The following is a 20,924-nucleotide window of genomic DNA, read 5'->3' as shown; positions in this document are numbered from 1 at the left end:
CTGATTCAGCTATTTCGTATTTGCACTAACCAAACGTTGGAGGAAGTCCTTGAACAGAGTCAGACACAATGCTCAGGACTGGGACGGGGCAGAAAGATGAGGCTTGGAGGAAAACATCCCAGTTCCATCCATCCTATACTTACATTTCTGATTTCTAACTTGGCCTCAAGCAATTCTATGAGAATTGGGGCCCTGTAATAAGGGAGTGGTGCATTTCTGGCAAAGTAGACTCCCCAAATTCTCGGAGGAAGACCCATCCCCTCCTGAGCAGCCACCGGTTCTGGTACCTCGCAGGCCTTGATGTGCTCGATCTGCCAGTCTTCGCGGACTTTGTCCAGAGTGTTGATGTGCATCATGTACGCCTTGTCTGCAGTGGAGGGGAAGGGCCTGGGTTCAAAAACCAGGCAGGAGCAGGGTGCGCAGACCCACTGCCCAGCTCACCCTGGATGACAAACGACACTCGCCAGAGTCACACTGAGCTCACAAGACCCCATGGAGCTCTGAACAGTGGGAGGCCATATCCATCTCTCTCTCTCACAATATATTTGTGAAATAAGCACTTTCTTTTTAGACATTAAACCAAGCCAAGTAAGAAATGTTTCAAGGGGAAGAAATAAAAAAGGAAATGCTTCAAGGAAGGAGAACAAAGGCTGACAGGAACTTCAGCCAGAGTTCTCTTGAGCTAATTCAACCTCAATAACTTCCACCCATTTCCATTTTCAGGAAGATTAGACAGTGAGAGGTGCAGAGAACTACCAAGTGACTTTGGTTTTGGGTTTAGAGACTTCTTAAATGACCACGGTCACAAGAGGCTTGGCTCCTGCAGAATACTCTGGGATCAGAAGGCTTTGCAAACACCTGGCTTGGATCTCAGGTTTCAGCCATGACAAGGCCTTGCAACTTGGCTGTTTCCTTCATAGCAGATAAGAGTTATCAGGGCTGAAATGGGCTTTTAAGACAGATGTTCCTAATAAATCAGAATGAGTACCTGCTTACAAAGCAGCTGTCACATGACCTCCGCCCCCCCCCCCCCCCCGCCCGCACCACCACCATTTAATTACAAGTACGGCTCAAGCAGGCAGTGGCCAGAAACAGCTGTCTCACTTTCCCAGGTTCTGAAATACCTTGTCTCCCTCCGTGTCGTCCCTTTCTCCCTTCTTCCCTCCTGCTTTCTTGTTAATCCCACTGTCTGTCCATACATTCTTGTATGATATATAAAAATACCTTTCCCGACAGATTCAGCATAATGTCAGCCCCCTCCCCACAAGCCTCCCCCATCCCTGGGAGCAGCCCCCTCACCTGAGTCTTCGACTGCAGTCTTCGAAGTTGCCAGTTTCACGAAAAGCTGTGAGGACACACAAAGAACAAGAGATGGGGAATGCTGGGTAGAGCTCCCACAGGCAAAACAGGTTTGAAAGCAATGGCTGTGAAGAGACCCGTGTTCCACATCTTACCTGTGTTTCTCTCAGCCAACCGTTCAACTTGCCCTCTAATCTTAGCACCACAGGGAAACGGCCATCAAGCACCTTGCCCCATGGTATCCTAAAGACATAACCCCTGCCCTCTGGTTGCTGACAGTCTTCTACCAGATTACATAAAATTGATAATGCGCCCAAGCCTGAGGTGGCCTGGCTACAAAGAATACTTCAGTCTTGAAGAAAGATGAAAAAACCAAAACCCTCTCCCCTACTTCTTATCACCCTGTTCCCTTCCCCACGGCCACGCTTCTCCAGCTCCTCCCGAACCCCAAAACTGTGACAAGGGACTTTCTGGGCCAGAGGATCCTGACAGCCCAAAAGCAAGATATTGCCAGGGACTTAGGACGCACGTCCATTTTTCATTAAGATTAGTAATTGGCTTTAGTTTCAAATACATAAAGCTCAGATTTTTCAGGCTGTCGGCTCTCCCAGGTACCTTTTCTTGCTGCTTCGGGTTCACCACGTTGGCACTCCGGTGGACAGCCTGCTCTGCTTCGTCTTTGTCCCGGCATTTCTGCACATAGGTCTTCTTTGCCTTTGTTGTTATGTGCCAAAAGAGGACCAAAACAGGTGAGGGGAATGTGAGCCTGCAAAGCAGCAGCAGCCCGAGCCCGCCGAGCCCAGCAAAGGACAGGGCGCTCTGGTCAGTGCCGTGATCACCGCCAGATGCTGGGCACCCTGGCAGCAAAGGCTCCTTCTTATCTATTTGTGGAAGGGCTCTTTAGCCCTTTTCCAAACTACGTGTGTGGTGGCAGCCTGATCAAGGAAGTAATAACTCCAGTTCGGCAAACACAAAGTATGTGGGCTTTAAAAACTGGAACAAAAGATGGGATTTGAAATAGGCAAAATCAAAATATGTATATAACTGTAAGGTGTATAATCTAGGGGCACCTGAGTGGCTCTGTTGGTTAAGCGGCTGACTTCAGCTCAGGTCATCGTCTCATGGTCCATGAGTTCGAGCCCCGTGCTGACGGCTCCAGAGCCTCGAGCCTGCTTCAGGTCCTGTGTCTCCCTCTCTTGCTGCCCCTCCCCCGCTCACGTTCTGGTTTTCTCTCTCCGTCTCTCAAAAATGAGTAAACATTAAAAAACAATTTAAAAAAAGATGTGTAATCTAACGTTTATGTAACATAACCCTCAGAACTTAGATGCCATCACTTGACCATAGTAATTGTAATTATGCCTCAATATTCTAATGCATCCACCATAGCAGGTGACAAGGGCATGGATCCCATCAATTCTGTCACTCAAGCATAGCCATGTTCCTTTTTGATTTAAAAAAATCTGTTTGAGCTAGTTTATTTTTTTATTTTTATTTTTTTTTAATTTTTTTTAATGTTTTTATTTTATTTTTTGAGACAGAGAGAGACAGAGCATGAACGGGGGAGGGTCAGAGAGAGAGGGAGACACAGAATCTGAAGCAGGCTCCAGGCTCTGAGCTGTCAGCACAGAGCCGGATGCAGGGCTCGAACCCATGAACAGGAGATCATGACCTGTGCTGAAGTTGGATGCTCAACTGACTGAGCCACCCAGGCACCCCTTTTTCCATCAGTTTTTAAGAGCTCAGTCTATATTAGGAACACTAACTGGCTATCAGATATGTAAGTTACAAATATTTTCCCCCATTTGTTATCTCTCTTTAAGCCATGCATAAGTTATTTTTTCTTTTGCTCTAAAGTAGTCTTAAATGTTAATGCTGTCAGTTATCAATCTTTCTCTACCCTACTTTATTTTTTAATATGGCATATTAAATATTTTTTCTCTGTTGCTACATATTCATAAAGGTCATATAACTAATATTTCTCCATTTTTTAGTCACTAAATAATTTACAATTTTCATTATTTTAAGATTGAATAAGTTCATGCCTTTGCTTTTCTTTTTTGGGATGATTTCCTAAAGATAGAGTCTTAGATTCTTAGTATAAGACTGAGGGGATATGATCACATTTATGGTTCTAAATAATTTTTTTAAAGGTTATACATACAAGCTTTTGAAAAGATGGAAAGATGTAATTTTCCCTATTCCTCCACATAAGTACAATTAAAAACCCTGGACACTCTGTATAAAACAAACATAAGACTCTGAAAGGTGGAGAGAAGGCAGACTGGCTAGCAACCCTCGTCTGAGAAGGGTGACCCACAAGTAAGTTCTCTTGGTTTTTTCTTTGCCTCATATGTCACAGACTGAGTGCCAAAGAAGCAGGCAACCAAGAAGTGGCAATGAGCAAAAACAAGAAGTCCCAACAAAACCTGCCCTCTCTAGCCAAAAGACCAGAAAAGGGACAGTCTACCAGGAGAGAAACCTTGAGAATATAACCATTCTACTGCAGCCAAGCACCACCTAAAAAAACTGTGGCCTGCCCCCCATACATCCAGCAAAGGACAAGCAGGGAGTCTAGACTTCCACTCTCACCAAGCTATAATAGGATGCCCAACTTCCCTGCCAAGATGGTTTCAGAGAAAGACAAATAGGGAACTGGAGGCTTCATTCTTACTGGGAGGTACCAGCCCTACACATAGTGCCAATGGAAACCATGTGGGCAACCTGGACTTCTGCGACCCCTGCCTGGCAGTCACAAGGTACCTGCTGGGGTGGTGTCAGAGAAGGTCTAGTGGAGGGTCAGAACTTTAACCACCTCTCTGTAGTAACACAGCCACACAAACCCTGTGGTTTCAGTGGAGGCCAATGGGAGAAACCTGGATTTTTACCCCATAAAGGAGTAATGAGGCAGGGGACCTCACTGTCCCCTGCTAGAGGTGTCAGAGTAATCCAGCTAAAACAGAATGTTTAAATAAGATCCAGAGTCTTGTAACATAATAGCTAAAATGTCCAAAACCAAATGACTATCACTAATCATACCAAGAACCAGGAAGATCTGAAACTGAATCAGAAGGCCTTCAATAGATGCCAACATCAAGATGACAGAGATTGTTAGAATTATCTGACAAAGATTTTAAAGAAGCCATCATAAAAATTCAACAAGCAATTACAAAAACACTTAAATGAGAAAACAGATGGTTTGGGCAAAGAACTAGAAAAGTTCAGTAAACACATAAAAGCTATAAAGAAGAACCAAATGGAAATTTTGGAACTAAATAAACACACTAATGAAAATTAAAAACTCAATGGATGGACTTCAGAATGGAAGAGATAGAAGAAAGAATCAGTGAAGTGGAAAACAGAGCAATAGAAATTACCTAATCTGAACAACAGAGAGAAAAACAGGCTGAAAAAAATGCATAGATGGGGCACCTGGATGGATCAGTGGGTTAAGTGTCCAACTCTTGATTTCAGCTCAGGTCATAATCTCACAATTCCTGAGATTGAGCCCTGCATGGGCTCCATGCTGACAACATGGAGCCTGCTTGATATTCTCTCTTGTCCTCTCTCTCTGTCCCACCCTGCTCATGCTCTCACTCCCTCTCTCAAGAAAAATAAATAAACCTCAAAATAAACGCATAGAGCCTCATGGACCCTTGGGACCATAACAAAAGATCTAACACATTCATGCCCTTGCAATCCAAGGAAAGGAAGGTGAGCTAAAAAACTACTTGAAGAAATAACAGCTGAAAACTTCCCAAATTTGGCAAAAGATACAAAACTACAGATTCAAGAAGTTGATCATACCCCAAGCAAAATAAACCCAAAGAAATCCATGACACTACATATATAGGTGAACTTCTGGAAATCAAAAAAAAAAAAAAGAAAAGAAAAAGAAAAAAAGAAAGAAAGAAAATATCTTAAAACAGAAATGACACTTTACCTACAAGGAAAAACCTATAACCAGTGAAAACAGCCTTTGACACTGAAGGGGAAATCAAGATATTCTCAGATGAAGAAAAACTAAAAGTATTTGTCAATAGTAGACCATCCTGAAGATGGCTAAACTCTCTAAGCAAAGGAAACTATAAAAGAAGAAACGCTGAAATATCAAGAGGAAAAAAGGACACAGCAAGCGAAAAATGAGTTAATACAATAGTCTTCCTTTTTCTTGAGTTTTCTAAATCATTTTTGATAGTCGAAGCAAAAATTATAATACTAGCATGGCTCTGCAGGCAGGTAGAAGAGATAGTTAAGAAACTTGTATTTCACTAGGGTTTTCTCTTGAATTGTGAGAAACCTTGTCCCAGATTGCTCAAAACACAGAAAGTCTGGGAACAACCATGTATGGACCAATGCTATTTCTGCAGTTACACTGACATCATTCCCTATTTCTCAGTTGCTTTGGAGGTGCCATGCATCACAGAAAAAAAATGACGCGGAGCAGCCTGCATATGTCATAGACATTGGTGACATTTTCCTTTTTAACTGGGTTACCACACACCATGTCACAGTCATAGAACATCATGATGATACTTCTGTACAAATATGGAATCATGGATGTTTCAGTAACAGAGTTCACTGTGTCCAGAGTGAACAGATTTAGGAAAGCTAGAGGGAGGGCCCTCGCAATTTGTCTTAGCTCTGTCTTGTTAAGTGTGTGTGTGTGTGTGTGTGTGTGTGTGTGTGTGTGTGTGTGTGTTTAAATAGATTACTTACAGAAGGCTCTTACAGTTTGTAGATCCTAAAACATGAAAGGCTCACTCAGTAAAATAGGTAAGAAACCAAGATTCAAAATAGTCACAAGGGAAAAGCTAACATCCAACAAGATAAATGGCATGTGATACAGACACTTTTGTGTCTTGACCTGAAATATTTCAATTGACTTGTAGACTTTCCCAGGTTACCAGAAAGTCACCATCATTTTCTTTCCGCTATCTTGTTTCATCCTCCGTCTTTCCAAGGCCTTAAAAAGCAGGAAAGTCAAACTTCTAAAGGTTGTTTTCCCAAACCACTGCACTAGTCCATAATATTATTGAAGTACTATTTTCAGGAATATGCTCCTACACAGCACAGGATTTCAGAATATGACACCATGGCAAAAAAAAAAAAAAAATGCAATAAACTGAGACTCACATCCATAGTTTTCTTGAACTGTAAGCTCCTTTGTTTATGGGCAGCATCCATTATAAGCTCTGTCTGTGAAGAGAGGACAAGCACTATTAATAAAAAACAAATTACTGTTAATGCCAGTTTATCTGGAGGAGTAAGTGTTCAAAGTGGATTACCTCACTTAGTCCTCACACACCCGGAAGGTAGATGTGCTATTTATTACTCCCTTTTTACAAACAAGGAAACTGTAGCAGAGAGGCTGAACAACCTGCCCAAGGTCTTACGGCTGCTCAGTGGTAAGGCCTGCCCTTGAACTTGGGCAGCGACTGTTGAGAATCACTGATCATCCTTGGAGCTGTCTCTTCCGTAAACCTGGAATCAAGGAACTTAGGTTTCAAAAAAGATTTAAAAACCTTTGTTAAGGCACCATTCATATTTTAAAAGGGGTGTTTATTCTGTAAGCCTGTGTCAGCACAATAAAATTAGGGACTCATAAATATTCACTCCTCTTGTATCCACCAATAACACACCCTAAACCAGCAAGGAGCCGGGGCAGTATGAAGAGAAGAAATGTTTGTAGGACAACTAAAAGAAGGTATTCTCCCAGCTAATCCCAGCTAATCCAGGAAAGGTAAACTACTCTGCTGAGTTCACTTGAGAGCAATTTCTTTGTTGTGGCTCTGATATTAACCCTTTCATTACTCAAAATAATGGTGCTAATGGTAAAAATGTATGTCTCAGACATAATAGTAGTTGCCATTTATCAAGCATTATTATGTGCTAATCAGTTTTCATGCATCCCAACAACTGTAAGTACTCTTATCCCCACTTTTGGGGGGATTAATTTACCCAAGCAAGTAGTAGAGTTGGGATTTGGGCACAGCCTGACTCCTGTGCCCTTGTTCCTAATCATTACCCTCACTTACCATTATCCTTATGATAGCTCTATAAAATCAAACGGGTATATAAAAAACCAAGAGGTGCAGTAATTCAAAACGAGCTATGGCATTGCTCTCGTGCAAAACGACACAATGCAAAATAATAAGTCTGAAAATGATGTTCAAATGTGGTTTCTCTTTCTTCTGGAGAATTACATTTTTGTCTGTTACCAACACAAACATGGCTGGATGGATTTTCAAGATATCTGGATGGAATGTTTGGGATGGTCTGACTTCAAATATAAGCTTTGTGGAATACATGAAATTCTGTTGGGGATCCCCAAGAGGCCTTCAGAGAACTGAACAGCCATCTTCCAGCCCAGCTGAAATCGAGGACTAAGAGGTGGGCCATGCATCTGCTAACAGTGAAGATCCCGTAGACACAGAGAACGGACATGAGCCCCACACGCAGAGTCTCATGGGAAGGCCTTTGTCATCACAGACAGGAAGCTGTGTGGTTCACTTGAGCACCTAGGTACCTCTACCAGGAAGAGGAGCTGGGTTTATTTATTAATGGTTCCTGATTTCCCCAAACTCCATGGAGCAGATCACTCAGCACTGTTGGTCTGTCCTGTGGTCTTTGCCAGTCCAAAAATATATATTGCCTTTCTTCCAGTTTGGGAGCTGCCACTATTTCATAGTTTATGGCCTCAGCCAGGCTTCCTTATGTCCAACTCACACATAACACCTGCTTCCAGCTCCTCTCAGGTGGCTACAAAGTTCTATTAGTCAGACCTTTTCCCTTCATCTTCCTCTCTACCTTGGAGGATCCCTGGCACCTGTATGAGAACAGGACGAGAGAGAGAGAGAGAGAGAGAGAGAGAGAGAGAGAGAGAGAGAGAGATAGTCTGGCTCTAACCTGACAGTTGTGAGCCCTGGGGGCCCAAGAGGTGATAATTGCTCAAAGCCATTCAGTGACACCAAGTCCAGATCTGTCTGTTACCCCACTTTGATTTAAGTCTCCTCATGTCTGTATTCACTTATAGAATGGCCTATTCTTGGCAGGTCTTCAAAGGCCAAACCCAATGGAAATCTAATTGTCTTATTATTGATAACACAAAGTAGCACAAGAACTATCACCTCTGCTCTAGGGTGGGGAGAAGCAGAAGGGAGGGGCAAAGGAAGAAGAGATATGTAAATGATTCAAATGGCCCTGCGGTACATGACTGAAATAGCTGCTTTGGTGGTCTGTCTGTCTGCATTCACGCCATTAAAGCCGTAAGCGCACTCCGTGTAACCAAGGACGTTCCTTTCTTTGGAGATTTCTCTCTACAGGCAGAGCACCATTCTGCCATGCTCATCCCAATGTCAGCGGAGAGGGCAGAACAGAATGTAGGCACCAGAGGAGAGCGACTGACCGTGTGCTGTCCCTGTCAGCCTAGCACATTCTGGGCCAGAGAAGCAACCGCAGGACCCTAAAACGCCAAGACTCCTGAAAGTGGCTCCTAAGAGCCCCCCCAACCTGGCCAACCCTCAGGGATGACAGCCTGTCCCTCATCATCCTCACCTGTACTGTCACTCACTCTGGTGCTTGTAGCCTCAGGGTCTGCCCCCAAGACGCCTCCCCCGCCTCACTGATAAGGTTGGGAGTCCCCACTGCAGGTGAGGTGGCACCTTCATCTCCCCTAATATTTAATGCTCATCACGCTTTATCATGATGACTACGTCACATCATTCTCTGGCCATGCTCTACACTCCATGAGGGAAGGATGACCATGTCTGTATTGTTCACCACCCTCAGAAATCTAGCCAAGTGAGTAGTACACCACTAACTTCTGAGCTATTCTACCTGCCGCCCCCCTTCCCCAGTTTGCTAAAAGGAACCAATGGTTTTCCTTGATAAGTGGAAATGGCTCAATTTCCAGAAAGTGGAAGCCCAAAACATACAGTGAAAATGAGAAGTTAGCATTGACACATTTTCTCCCAAAGTTTGATTTAAAAAAAAAAGGGGGGGGGCATCTAAAAACAGAAGTGGTACAACCCAGAGTTCACTGTGACACGAGTAACTAGAAATTTATTAATCAATTTCAGACTTCTTCAAGAAAGCTCAGAAGGCATTTTCCTCCTGTAGAGAGCACACAGAATATAGAGAACTTGGATGACAGCAATGAGCTGAGCACAGGCTCCTTTATTACTTAACAGAATTCAGAACACATTCTTCCAGTTATGAGAATTTGATCTTTGTAACTTGTTAGGAGGGGAAGTTTCAGAAGCCTTGCAAAATTAACAAAACTCTCCCTGAAACGACTAAGGCTACCAAAGGCACTTGGAAACATGAGGAAATGCCTTTCTGCTCCTCTTACTGGAAATCATATGTGTATAGACTCTGTTAATTTTGCCCCTGAAAAATTGTTATTTCTCTAGGTAGGTGGGCAAGGCTGGCAATGTCAGGTCAAAACAATTTGACTGTCTAATGGGTGGGTATATGTACATATTATTTCTGCTCTGAAAAATATTTGAGGCCAGATGCACCTCTCAAACCTGATATACGAAGTGTGAATGTGTGTGAAACCACTGATCTGGTATTCCTTAAATGTTAGTTTCTACCTTTTATTCCTAAGAAGAGGCATAGCTTTAAGAGCAGCTCATGAGATGACCATAGATGTAAGGCAGTCGGGCTCTTAAGTCCGCCATCCACTCCAAATGCCAGCTGGTCACCAAAGGCTGGAATTAGACTCTGGCTTAGAACCATAGGCAAAGTTTCTGAAAATGGCATATGGGTAGACTCAGCCTTAACAGCTGGACCTTTTTTGGATACACACACTATAGACAATGACCTTCAGATGGTCAAGGACCAGGATGAGAACAGATTTCCAAAAAGTTCATGCAAAGATGTCTGGGGAGACCGGGGTGGAAATCTTTGGGTGCCAAATAAAGAAGAGCTGTTCCCCCATGTGAAGCTGACGTTCCAACCTTATAGACCAGATGTAAAAAAGAAGAAATTCTAGAAGAGCTCTAGTTGGCTGTCAGGCCAACCTGAATGTATAAGTCATTTAGGAACAAGATAGAAGGGAGTCAGAATAGTCGCTGGTCTCTTCTAAGGAACACTTTACTACTGTATATCTGAACTTCTTTTCTTGATCCTTGTAACTTTTCAAACATTCACCAGTTTTATTAACTCTTGTTACTCCCATCTCCTTCCATGTAATTGGACAGAGTAAATTCCATCAATGAAAAACAGCCTATGCACATCTGCTTTGAAGACAAAAAGGACTTGGATTTCCCAGGGCCTCAGTTTCCCAATTTGTAAAATAGGGTGGTTAGACGACATGGTCTCTGGGAGAATGTGAGTCTTCTCTACATCTTACCCTTCCCTTACTGCCTTCTCAAGGAGGAGGAGTGTGGTCTGGGAGTTCATCAGGTTAAATGCCCTAGACTCTACCAAAGACAGGGTTTCCCCTTGCCAGTCATAGTCTGAATAGTGGCAGCAGATATGAAAAGAAGAAGACAGACCAGACCCATAAATCCTGCGAGAATTCAAAGAGAACTGGCCTGGGTGCAAATGGGTACAGAGACAGAACCATCTAGTTGGGTCTCCACATGGTTTCCCAATAAATAATCTCATAGGTTAAAAGAGGAGCACGGCTGCATGAAGGCGGGTGTGAGCCAAGGAGTTTGATGAAAAACCAAGCCTGGAGTTTTCCGCCACGGGAAAAGCAACGTCTTAACATATATGCAAATCCAACCTTTTTCCGTTGTAGCTTTTGCTTTTCCCTGAATTCTTCCATCTTCCTGGCCTCTTCTCTTAGAGTCTGGGCAAGCTGAATGTGACATTGTGCCACACTGTCTACCTCTGCAAAAAAAATTTAAAAAAAAACATAATAAACAAGATCTACGTATGTCTGAATTGAAATATACAAAACCACACAAAACTTATCTACAAAATAAAATACTGGAACAAGTGGTAAAATTAACCTACCTCACTTGGTCACCAACATTTATCAACCCCCTCCATGTGCCCTGCCTTGCCCTGACCACCAAGACCAAGGCTAGCAAATCTTTAGCTTAACCTCCAACCACTAACTGTTACTAACCTAGTGTGTCCCCAGAACTGGGGAGAAGAACAGCCGAGGCCCTAGCTCATGGAGCTTACATGCTGAAAGATGTCACTGAACCCACTACAATTTCAAATTCCGCATTTATTTCTCATTAGATGACTCTAACGGTCTTTCCATCTCTAACATTTTCTGAACCTGAGCATCTGTAAGAAAGGTCACACACAAAAATTATGGCTATCAATAATTATTTCTAGACAGAAAGGTTATTGGTGATTTTTTCTTCTTATTTTCTAAGATCTTTGCAATGAGTATAGTTTACCTTTGTAGCAGCAAAAAAAAAAAAAAAAAAAAATTCTTACTTTACTTGTTCTAAGAAAACAAATTGAAGCATGACTTTAAGGCTAGAAAGACGGACAGATCTGACCTAAGAAAAAAAATTTAAACTTGTGTGTGTCAAAATAACTTTGAAAGGTTCCAAGAGACATGACAAATTAGAAAAATATTAGCAATTTATGTAAAAGAATAAACCGCTATATTAAAAGAGTTTTCACAAGTCAAAAGAAAAATATATACATTCCAGTATAAAAAAATTGGTTAAAGAACATGGCATTTTTTAAAAGATTGGCTAGGGGCGCCTGGGTGGCACAGTCGGTTAAGCGTCCGACTTCAGCCAGGTCACGATCTCGCGGTCCATGAGTTCGAGCCCCGCGTCAGGCTCTGGGCCGATGGCTCGGAGCCTGGAGCCTGTTTCCGATTCTGTGTCTCCCTCTCTCTCTGTCCCTCCCTTGTTCATGCTCTGTCTCTCTCTGTCCCAAAAATAAATTAAAAAAAAAAATTTGTTTAAAAGATTGGCTAAATGGCTAATAAACATTTGAAAATGTATTCAACCGTAAAGCTATTGGAAAAAATGCAAAACCTCAACCCCCAGAGATGTATAATTTTTTACTTTTCAGTTAGGGAAAAATTTTTAAATGTGAAAATTCTTCGTATTGGCAAGCATCGGTAAAAAATAGCACTTTTGGTGGGGGAGAAGTCAGTACAACCTTTCTGGAGGAGGTCTGGCATTTTATAAGACCAAAACTTTCAAATGTGAAAGAATGAGGCAGATCTATATGAACTGAAATGGAAAGATGCTTGGGAATGCAAGCTGGTGCAGCCACTCTGGAAAACAATATGGAGGTTCCTCAAAAAAACAAAAATAGAACTACCCTACGACCCAGCAATTGCACCACTAGGCATTTATCCATGGGATACAGGTGTGCTGTTTCAAAGGGACACATGCACCCCATGTTTATAGCAGCACAATCAACAATAGCCAAAGTATGGAAAGAGCCCAAATGTCCATCGGTGGATGAATGGATAAAGAAAATGTGGTATGTATGTGTGTGTGTGTGTGTGTGTGTATATACACACATATATACATATATATACATATATATGTATGTATATGTATACATATATATATATACACACATACACATATGTATATATATACATATGTGTGTGTGTATATATATATATATATATATATATATATATACATATATATATAATGGAGTACTACTTGGCAGTTGAAAAGAAGGAAATCTTGCCATTTGCAACTACGTGGATAGAACTGGAGGGTATTATGCTAAGTGAAATTAGTCAGAGAAAGACAAAAATCATATGACTTCACTCATATGAGGGCTTTAAGAGACAAAACAGATGAACATAAGGGAAAGGAAACAGAAATAATATAAAAACAGGGAGGAGGACAAAACAGAAGAGACTCATAAATATGGAGAACAAACTGAGGGTTACTGGAGGGGTGGCGGGAGAGGGGATGGGCTAAATGGGTAAGGGGCACTAAGGAATCTACTCCTGAAATCATTGGTGCACTATATGCTAACTAATTTGGATGTAAACTAAAAAAAAAAATAAAACAAGTTAAAAAAAAGAAATAGAAAGATGCTTAGATAATATTGTTGGGAAAAACAAATTGTAGGATATAGGTATAGTATGATCTCATTTATACAAAAACTCACGTGTGTGTGTCTGTGTGCAATTTAAGAGAGAGAAAGAGAACTGTAAATGTGTAGGAAAAGGTCTGGAGAGATATATCCCAAACTGTTAGCATGATGAAACCATTGATATTTTCATTTTAAAAATGACTTAAAAACAAATGATCTGCCCTCACTCACCCCACAGATTCTGAACCACTGCCATGGTATCATCCTATTTTTTTGTATGAATTGATACATTTACATGTGTTTAATTGCATAAAAATATCTGGAGTCACATTCACCAATAACTGCTTATCACTAGGAACTGAAAGTCTAGGTATTTACTATCTTCTTGATAGTTGCCTCATTTGAATGTTTAAGATAAATATATTTTTTAATAAGAAGGAAATAAAACTATTCGAGGAGGGTAGAAAGTAAGTCAAGTAACAGCAAGTACATAGGCTTAGGAGACCCAGCCTAGACTGAAGCTCCCTTGGGCCCCATGGTTAGCCTTGCAGGGCATATAAAAAACATGAAACATAAACATTTCTACCTTGAGAAATGTATTCATTGGTGAGTTAAAGAGGGAAGAGAACACCTTCCATGGAAAAGTTAAGATGAATATCTGTTTAGCTAACATTTACAAACTTCTAGAACCAGTCAACTAGCTACAGAAACACTTAAGCACATACATACGATGCCATGTTAAAATCCTTAGCTCAAAAGCAGCAAGTATTGTGAAGAACAGAAAGCCTTAAAGGCCGTTTCTGAGTAACAGGACTGGGGACTCTTAGAACTGAACAGGAGGGCGCCTGGCTGGCTCAGTCGGTAGAGCATACAACCCTTGATCTCAGAGCCGTGAGTCTGAACTCCATGGTGGGTGTACGAACTACTTTAAAAAGGGGCGCCTGAGTGGCTCAATCAGTTAAGTGTCCGATTCTTGATTTCGGCTCAGGTCACGACCTCACAGTTCACGAGTTCGAGCCCCACATTGGGCTCTGTGCTGACAGCGTGGAACCTGCTTGGGATTCTCTCTCTCCCTCTCTCTCTGCCCCTTCCCTTCTCTCTCTCTCTCTCTCTCTCTCTCTCTCTCTCTCTCTCTTCCCTCTCCCCGTCAAAAAATAAAATAAACTAATAAAAAAATTTTTTTCAAAAAGACCCGGACAGGACCCCTTGAAGACCAAATTGCGAGGGCCTTGCCCTGGATTTCAAGTGTGAGAACCCCTGCTCGAAGTAAGTCAAATGCACGTCATGACTTCCACATGGAAGGTGGGCTCTCCAGCTCATTTCAGCTCTGCAGAGCTACTTCTCACCTTGGGAGCTGCTCTAACTTTTTTTTTTTTACCCAATACGAGATGGCTGTTCAGAGTAAAACCCCCAGAACCGGCCAAGGGCAGCAAATATAGTTTAAAGAATCACTTACGCTTCTTGAAGACTTCAAGGGCCTGCTTCAGGGTGCTGAAAAACAAGCACATATATAACTTCACTTCTGGAAATTGTTGTACAATCTTTTTTTCTTTTAAGTTTATTTATTTATTTTGAGAGAGACAGAGACAGTGTGAGTGGGGAGGTGCAGAGAGAGAGGGAGACAGAGAATCCCAAACAGGCTCCACGCTGCCAGCAAGGAGCCCAAAGCAGGGCTCGAACCCACAAAACTGTGGGATCATAACCTGAGCTGAAAACAAGAGTCAGACACTTGACCACCTGAGCCACTCACGTGCCCCTGTACGATCTTATTATAAACCCACTGCATGCTTCTCTCCGCCCACGTGTCATGGCCTGCAGGCTCATCTTTGCATGTAAACTTGGGAAGACAGCGAAGGATCAAGATTTCTTCAGTTCAGTTTTCCTCTTTCTTGCTCTCTCAATCCCAGGTAAAGCATTATAAATTCTTCACTGTCCACCTGGGTAGAGCAAGATGCCCAAATTCCTTATGTTTCATTTCTCCCAATGATTATATAGGAATTATGATCCCTTTCTCATAAGAATACCAGTCCACTTCTTTAAAGTGTGATAATTAGAAATAAGGATACAAGGAAGGGTTCAAACCCTGGCTCCTGATCGCCCTCATTTTCACTCATTTGTCAATCATGTGTTCATTGAACATAAACCATGAGCCAGGTGTTGTGTCAGATGTTAATGATTCCATGGTACAAGACAGACTGGTCCCAGACCTTGGACTCTAAAGGAAGGGACAGACATGAAACACATCGTTTCAATGTTCTACTGCTAAAAAACAAACTACCCCAAATTTAGCAGTTTAAAACTACACACATTTACTACCTCACAGTTTCAGTGGGGAAAGCCCATGACTCATTTTTCATACCTTCTCTCAATCTCCCCCATCCTCTTACAGCCCATGGCTCCTCCTCCCTTGGAGACGCCCTGGCCCATGGTTTTAGTTGTCTGTAATCCTACACTTCCTAAAGTAAACATCCTTGTGAGGTGACATGGCCCTGGGGATGTTCTTGCTCATGCTGCTTTCACTGGAAGCAGATCTCACTGGGCTCACTCCAGCCTCCTAAGTAGGAATGGAACTTTGTGAATTCATGGTCCCCGCACCACAACAGCATAACATCACGGATCACTTCTTATATGTGTATATGTAGGTGGCAAGCTTTGCTACTTTGCAAAGAAAAACCCCTTGTCTTTTCCAGCTGGCTGTTTCTTTCAGCTATTTCCTTTCCCCTGCTCTGTTTATCGCAAAGAAAGAATTCTTATTTCCCCATGCCTTTTCTCACACAAACACTTCCAATTATTACAAAGACATCAAGCAGGAAAACATAACTGCACATTCTCCATTCTCTTTACCCATCTTATGATACAATTATCGTGATATGGTGTGGATAGACACTAGAAAGTGTCCGTGTCTAACAAATGTGCCAGTGGTCCCGAAGGACAAATGAACGTCACTGAAGTGCAGGCACACTACTGGAATTACTGGGAAATGCAGAGATATGGCATCAGACATCACCAGAAGGCTTTCTCAATTGGGAGTCGTGAAGCTGAAACCCAGCCTTACACATAAATAATCTGTTCAGGGTCTAAAGTTTTTCCCCCACCCTAAGCAACTGGCTGCAGGGCCACAAGAAGGGCAGCCTCAATCTCTCTTTAGTTTGTCATTAGCTTTGTTGTCTCACATCATCACTTAATTGCTGTTTCCCTTGTTCAGGACATGACAACCGGAGAGAATCTGAACTTTGGGGGTGGTGGCCTAGCAACATCCGTCTCCTCTTCTCCCTAGTGTTCTCCTTCACTGTGGGAAAAGAAAATATTCTACCACCCTTTAAAATTCTTTTTAATGTTTATTATTTATTTTTGAGAGAGACAGAGCATTAGCGGGGGAGGGGCAGAGAGAGAGGGAGACACAGAATCTGAAGCAGGCTGCAGGTTCTGAGCTGTCAGCGCAGAGCCCGATGTGGGGCTCGAACCCACAAACCACGAGATCATGACCTGAGCCGAAGTCAGACGCTGAACCAACTGAGCCACCCAGGTGCCCCTCTACCACCCTTTCGATAAACACTTTGGCCTTAAATCCTAGCAAGCCCATTAGGCACCTGAGTCTCTCAATGTGGTCCACAAGATGAAAAATCCTAACTAGTCCACAGAGAAGCAGAGTCTTGCACTCTTATCGAGGGCCCCTTCCTAAAGATCATTCTGGAGGTGACAGAAACAGAAGTCACCTAAATGGCCTTCAACTTTGGACACTCTGTCCCCAGGCCTCATTTTTTGTTGCATCTTCCTGTCTGAGGTATACTCTTAGAAGGAACACTGACTGGCCTTTATCACAGAACAGAGAGAATAGTGTTCTCTATGAATTTACTAAGTTATAAGTCAAATGTGTAAGAATATAATAAATACCATTTTGGATCAGACTCATTCTGCTAAATACCTTTCCTAAGAAGTGTTAATGTGCGAGAATATGCCTCTTTCTCATGACATCACCTCAAGTTTTTGGGTATCTTCCCAAACAGCTTACGCTTTCTCTGCAAATAAGTTTTTTGGTCAAGTGACCCACTAATCTTCCTTGAAATTATCTAAACCCTGCTTGAATGACAAAGAAACATACCTAAATCTATGCAGTTTTTTTTTTTTTAATTTTTTTTTCCAACGTTTTTTATTTATTTTTGGGACAGAGAGAGACAGAGCATGAACGGGGGAGGGGCAGAGAGAGAGGGAGACACAGAATCGGAAACAGGCTCCAGGCTCCGAGCCATCGGCCCAGAGCCTGACGCGGGGCTCGAACTCATGGACTGCGAGATTGTGACCTGGCTGAAGTCGGACGCTTAACCGACTGCGCCACCCAGGCGCCCCAATCTATGCAGTTTTGATCTGTCAACACGTAAATGTTTTACACGTTCAAAAAATAAAACTAAACCAAATAGGGAAAAGAAAACAATCCTTAAAATTTTAAAAATTGAAACAAAATTGGTTACATTTCACACATGAGATCATGACCTGAGCCGATATCAAGAGTCAGATGCTTAACCAACTGAGCCACCCAGGCACCCCAGAACACAGTATTCTCAGTGAAATACATTCTAAGATCAAAAGGAACTTCAAGGAAATGTTAAACTTCATTCAGAAGTATTATTATGAGTAGTAACATTGATATTATTTTGAAATATTTTAATATAAATGGTCATATAAAGCAAGTAATTGTGCTAATATTGTCAGGAATCAAGATTTTCAGTGCAAGGTGAAATGAATATAAAATTAAGGAAATTAAGTAAAACCCTGTAAAGTTATTTTAGAATTGGAAATATCATCGCTTCTCGGCCTTTTGGCTAAGATCAAGTGTAGAATTGGAAATACCAATATGAACTATTCATGCTTTTAAAATCTGTCCCCTGATGGGTACCTGGGTGGCTGAGTCGGTTAAGCGTCCGACTTGGGCTCAGGTCATGATTTCACAGTTCATGAGTTCGAGCTCTGCATTTGGCTCTCTGCTTTCAGCACAGAGCCTGCTTGGGATCCTCTGTCCCACTGTCTCTCTGCCCCTCCCCCACTCATGCACGCACGTGCCTGCTTTCTCTCTTTCTCAAAAATAAACATTTAAAAATAAATAAATAGGATGCCTGAGTGGCTCAGTCAGTTAAGCCGCCGACTTCAGCTCAGATCATGATCTCATGGTTTGTGGGTTCGAGGCCCACGTCAGGCTCTGTGCTGACAGCTCAGAGCCTGGAGCCTGCTTCAAATTTTGTCTTTGTCTCTCTCTGCCCCTCCCCTGCTTGTGCTCTGTCTCTCTCTGTCTCTCAAAAATAGAATAAAATGTAAAAAAATTATTAAAAACAACTTAAAAATAATAAAATATAAATAACATAACATAACATAACATAACATAACATAACATAACATAACATAACATATAATATCTGTACTGGGAAAGTGCCTAGAAACGGTGACATCTCTGTGACAATGACCAATGCTAGAAATCAGGGTTTCATCTCTAAATACAATAAATCAGTAAAAGGAACCAAGAACATGTGGAGGAATATCTAATTCTAGGTTTAAATTTAAAATGTTCCAATTTAAACATTTTCACAAAAAACCTATATTAAGAAAGTATGGCAAACATGAATAATTATTAAATCTAGGTGATTTGGGTATACAGCCAGTCTTTATGTTTGTCTTTTTACCTTTTAGTGTATTTTTTAATTTTTCATTTAAAACATCAAAAGTAAAATATAGTCTAATCAACAAATTCTCCTTATACCAATGCCTGATATCAGGGGGTAACAAATTTTTTAGGCTTATGTAACTATTAATATTTTAAGTAGTTTTCAATGTTTCTTTTCTATAATCCAGCACATTTCTGGGGTGGGGTGGTGTGTGTGTGTGTGTGTGTGTGTGTGTGTGTGTGTGTGTGTTAGAAGCAAGAGAAGAGAAGAGGAAGGTCTATGTCTTATCTTCCCCCATTAGGGTCTCTGATAGGACACAGACCTCAGGGCATCTATGTAGCTCTCTATAGCACAGTATGTGATGTGATTAGGTCTGCAGAGGCCTGCAAAGTCTACTTGAAACTATTTCTCCCAAGCCTCCCTCAACATGCCTATTTTGAAGAAGGAATGTAGAAATTTCCATATGAGTAGGATGGGCTATAGAATTTGTGAGGTCCACTGCAAAATGAAAATGTGGGACCCGTTGTTTATAAATTATTAAGAATTTATGGGGCACCTGGGTGGCTCAGTTGGTTAAGCAACTGACTTTGGCTCAGGTCATGATCTCACCGTCCATGAGTTCAAGCCCTGCATTGGGCTTTGTGCTAACAGCTCAGAGCCTGGAACATGCTTCAGATTCTGTGTCTCCTTCTCTCTCTGCCCCTCCCCTGCTCACGCTCTCTTTCTCTCAAAAATAAACAAACATTAAAAAATAAATAAATAAATAAAAATTATTAAGAATTTCAAAATGGGGACAGCAAAGAACATCAAACCCGTTATGAAGCCCTTCAAAGCGTAGGCTCCTGTATGACGGCCCATGAAGCCAACCCTGTAGATGAGAGGGAGCGTGTTCCTAAAGCAGGCACCATGTCCTGGCCATTCCTGTAATCAGTGAGTAACAGAAGAATACGTATAGAAACTTCACATCAGTTGTGAGAACTATAAAATCATGCAGACAGTCTCTCAGAGTTATCACAAACTGTGGGGTGTGTGTGTGTGTGTGTGTGCGTGCGTGGAAGGCCCTCTATTAAACGTCTAGTACAGAATCATATATAGTATAATCCTACCTATGAAAAAGTATACATAGAAAAAGACTTCAAAGAAAATCTAGAACATTTTACTAATGGATTGTGGCTTTGCAGTTCATTTTAGCCTCCTTTCTATTTTTTTAGATTTTTCACGACTCAAAATAAGAAAAAAAAAACCTAAAAACTATTTTCACCCGACACACTTCACCCCACTGGCCAGCTCTGTCTGCTGAAGTGATGGGGCTCCTGGCAGTGTTAGTCAACCTGGAAACAGGAAAAAAGCATGGTACCTACTTGATCTCCAACTGTCCACACGGCTTCTTCCTGGAGAGGTTTAGCAGGTCTTTGCCATATTTCTCTTCAATTGATGCCCTAAAGGGAACAGAAGAGAGAGCTCTGAGTCTTTCTCGGGCTGACTCTTAGTTAAAACACATGGCACTCCCCTTGAGGGCAAAACTGCACTTCTGAAGGGAGAAGCTCAGATATAACACCATTCTCTAAAATGCAAAACTCTCCTACAGGACAGGGGGAATTGTGAGAAGATTGGTGGCCTTCATGTCTCAGTTGCCAGGTGGACATCACATCTTGGCAAAACCAAACATGGCCCCCTGACTGGCACAGGCCAGCACGTTACAGACTATTCAAAACTGTGACCCAAGGATTTATTTACCAAAAATTTATTTTTATTCATATATATTTTTTAAGTGGAGTAAGAGATAATTCCACTAAATGCTGCACTCCTGAGGCCCACCCCTCTTCCCATGTTCTCGAAGAGTATCCTTTTTACCATCCTAAACAGTTCCTCATTCATAGTCAATTCAGTGTTTTATGTTTTTTGTTCTTTGGGTTTTTTGAGGGAGGATCTGAAGGGGGGGACAGAGGATCTGAAGCAGGCTCCGCGCTGACAGCA

The 20,924-nt window shown here is 41.9% G+C and overlaps 1 protein-coding gene and 1 pseudogene across 1 annotated transcript in view; one reads left to right on the top strand and one right to left on the bottom strand.

Annotated features, from left to right (window-relative positions):
• The window catches only part of PSTPIP2 (proline-serine-threonine phosphatase interacting protein 2), a 77,865-nt gene that overhangs the window by 10,540 nt on the left and 46,401 nt on the right, over nt 1–20,924 (bottom strand). The window contains exons 3-9 of the mRNA XM_058692216.1: nt 20,309–20,386; nt 14,750–14,784; nt 11,033–11,139; nt 6,433–6,495; nt 1,915–2,013; nt 1,300–1,345; nt 288–367 (exon numbers count right to left, since the gene is read on the bottom strand). Coding sequence (XP_058548199.1) covers nt 288–367; nt 1,300–1,345; nt 1,915–2,013; nt 6,433–6,495; nt 11,033–11,139; nt 14,750–14,784; nt 20,309–20,386 — 508 coding nt within the window. The remainder of the gene's footprint in view (nt 1–287; nt 368–1,299; nt 1,346–1,914; nt 2,014–6,432; nt 6,496–11,032; nt 11,140–14,749; nt 14,785–20,308; nt 20,387–20,924) is intronic.
• LOC131490685 (U2 spliceosomal RNA) lies at nt 18,094–18,266 on the top strand (annotated as a pseudogene).

The sequence above is a fragment of the Neofelis nebulosa genome, chromosome 11, assembly GCF_028018385.1.
Source record: "Neofelis nebulosa isolate mNeoNeb1 chromosome 11, mNeoNeb1.pri, whole genome shotgun sequence".
NCBI lineage: Eukaryota > Metazoa > Chordata > Mammalia > Carnivora > Felidae > Neofelis > Neofelis nebulosa.
The sequence above is the reverse complement of the archived record's forward strand: the minus strand, read 5'-3'. Positions and strand labels throughout refer to the sequence as shown.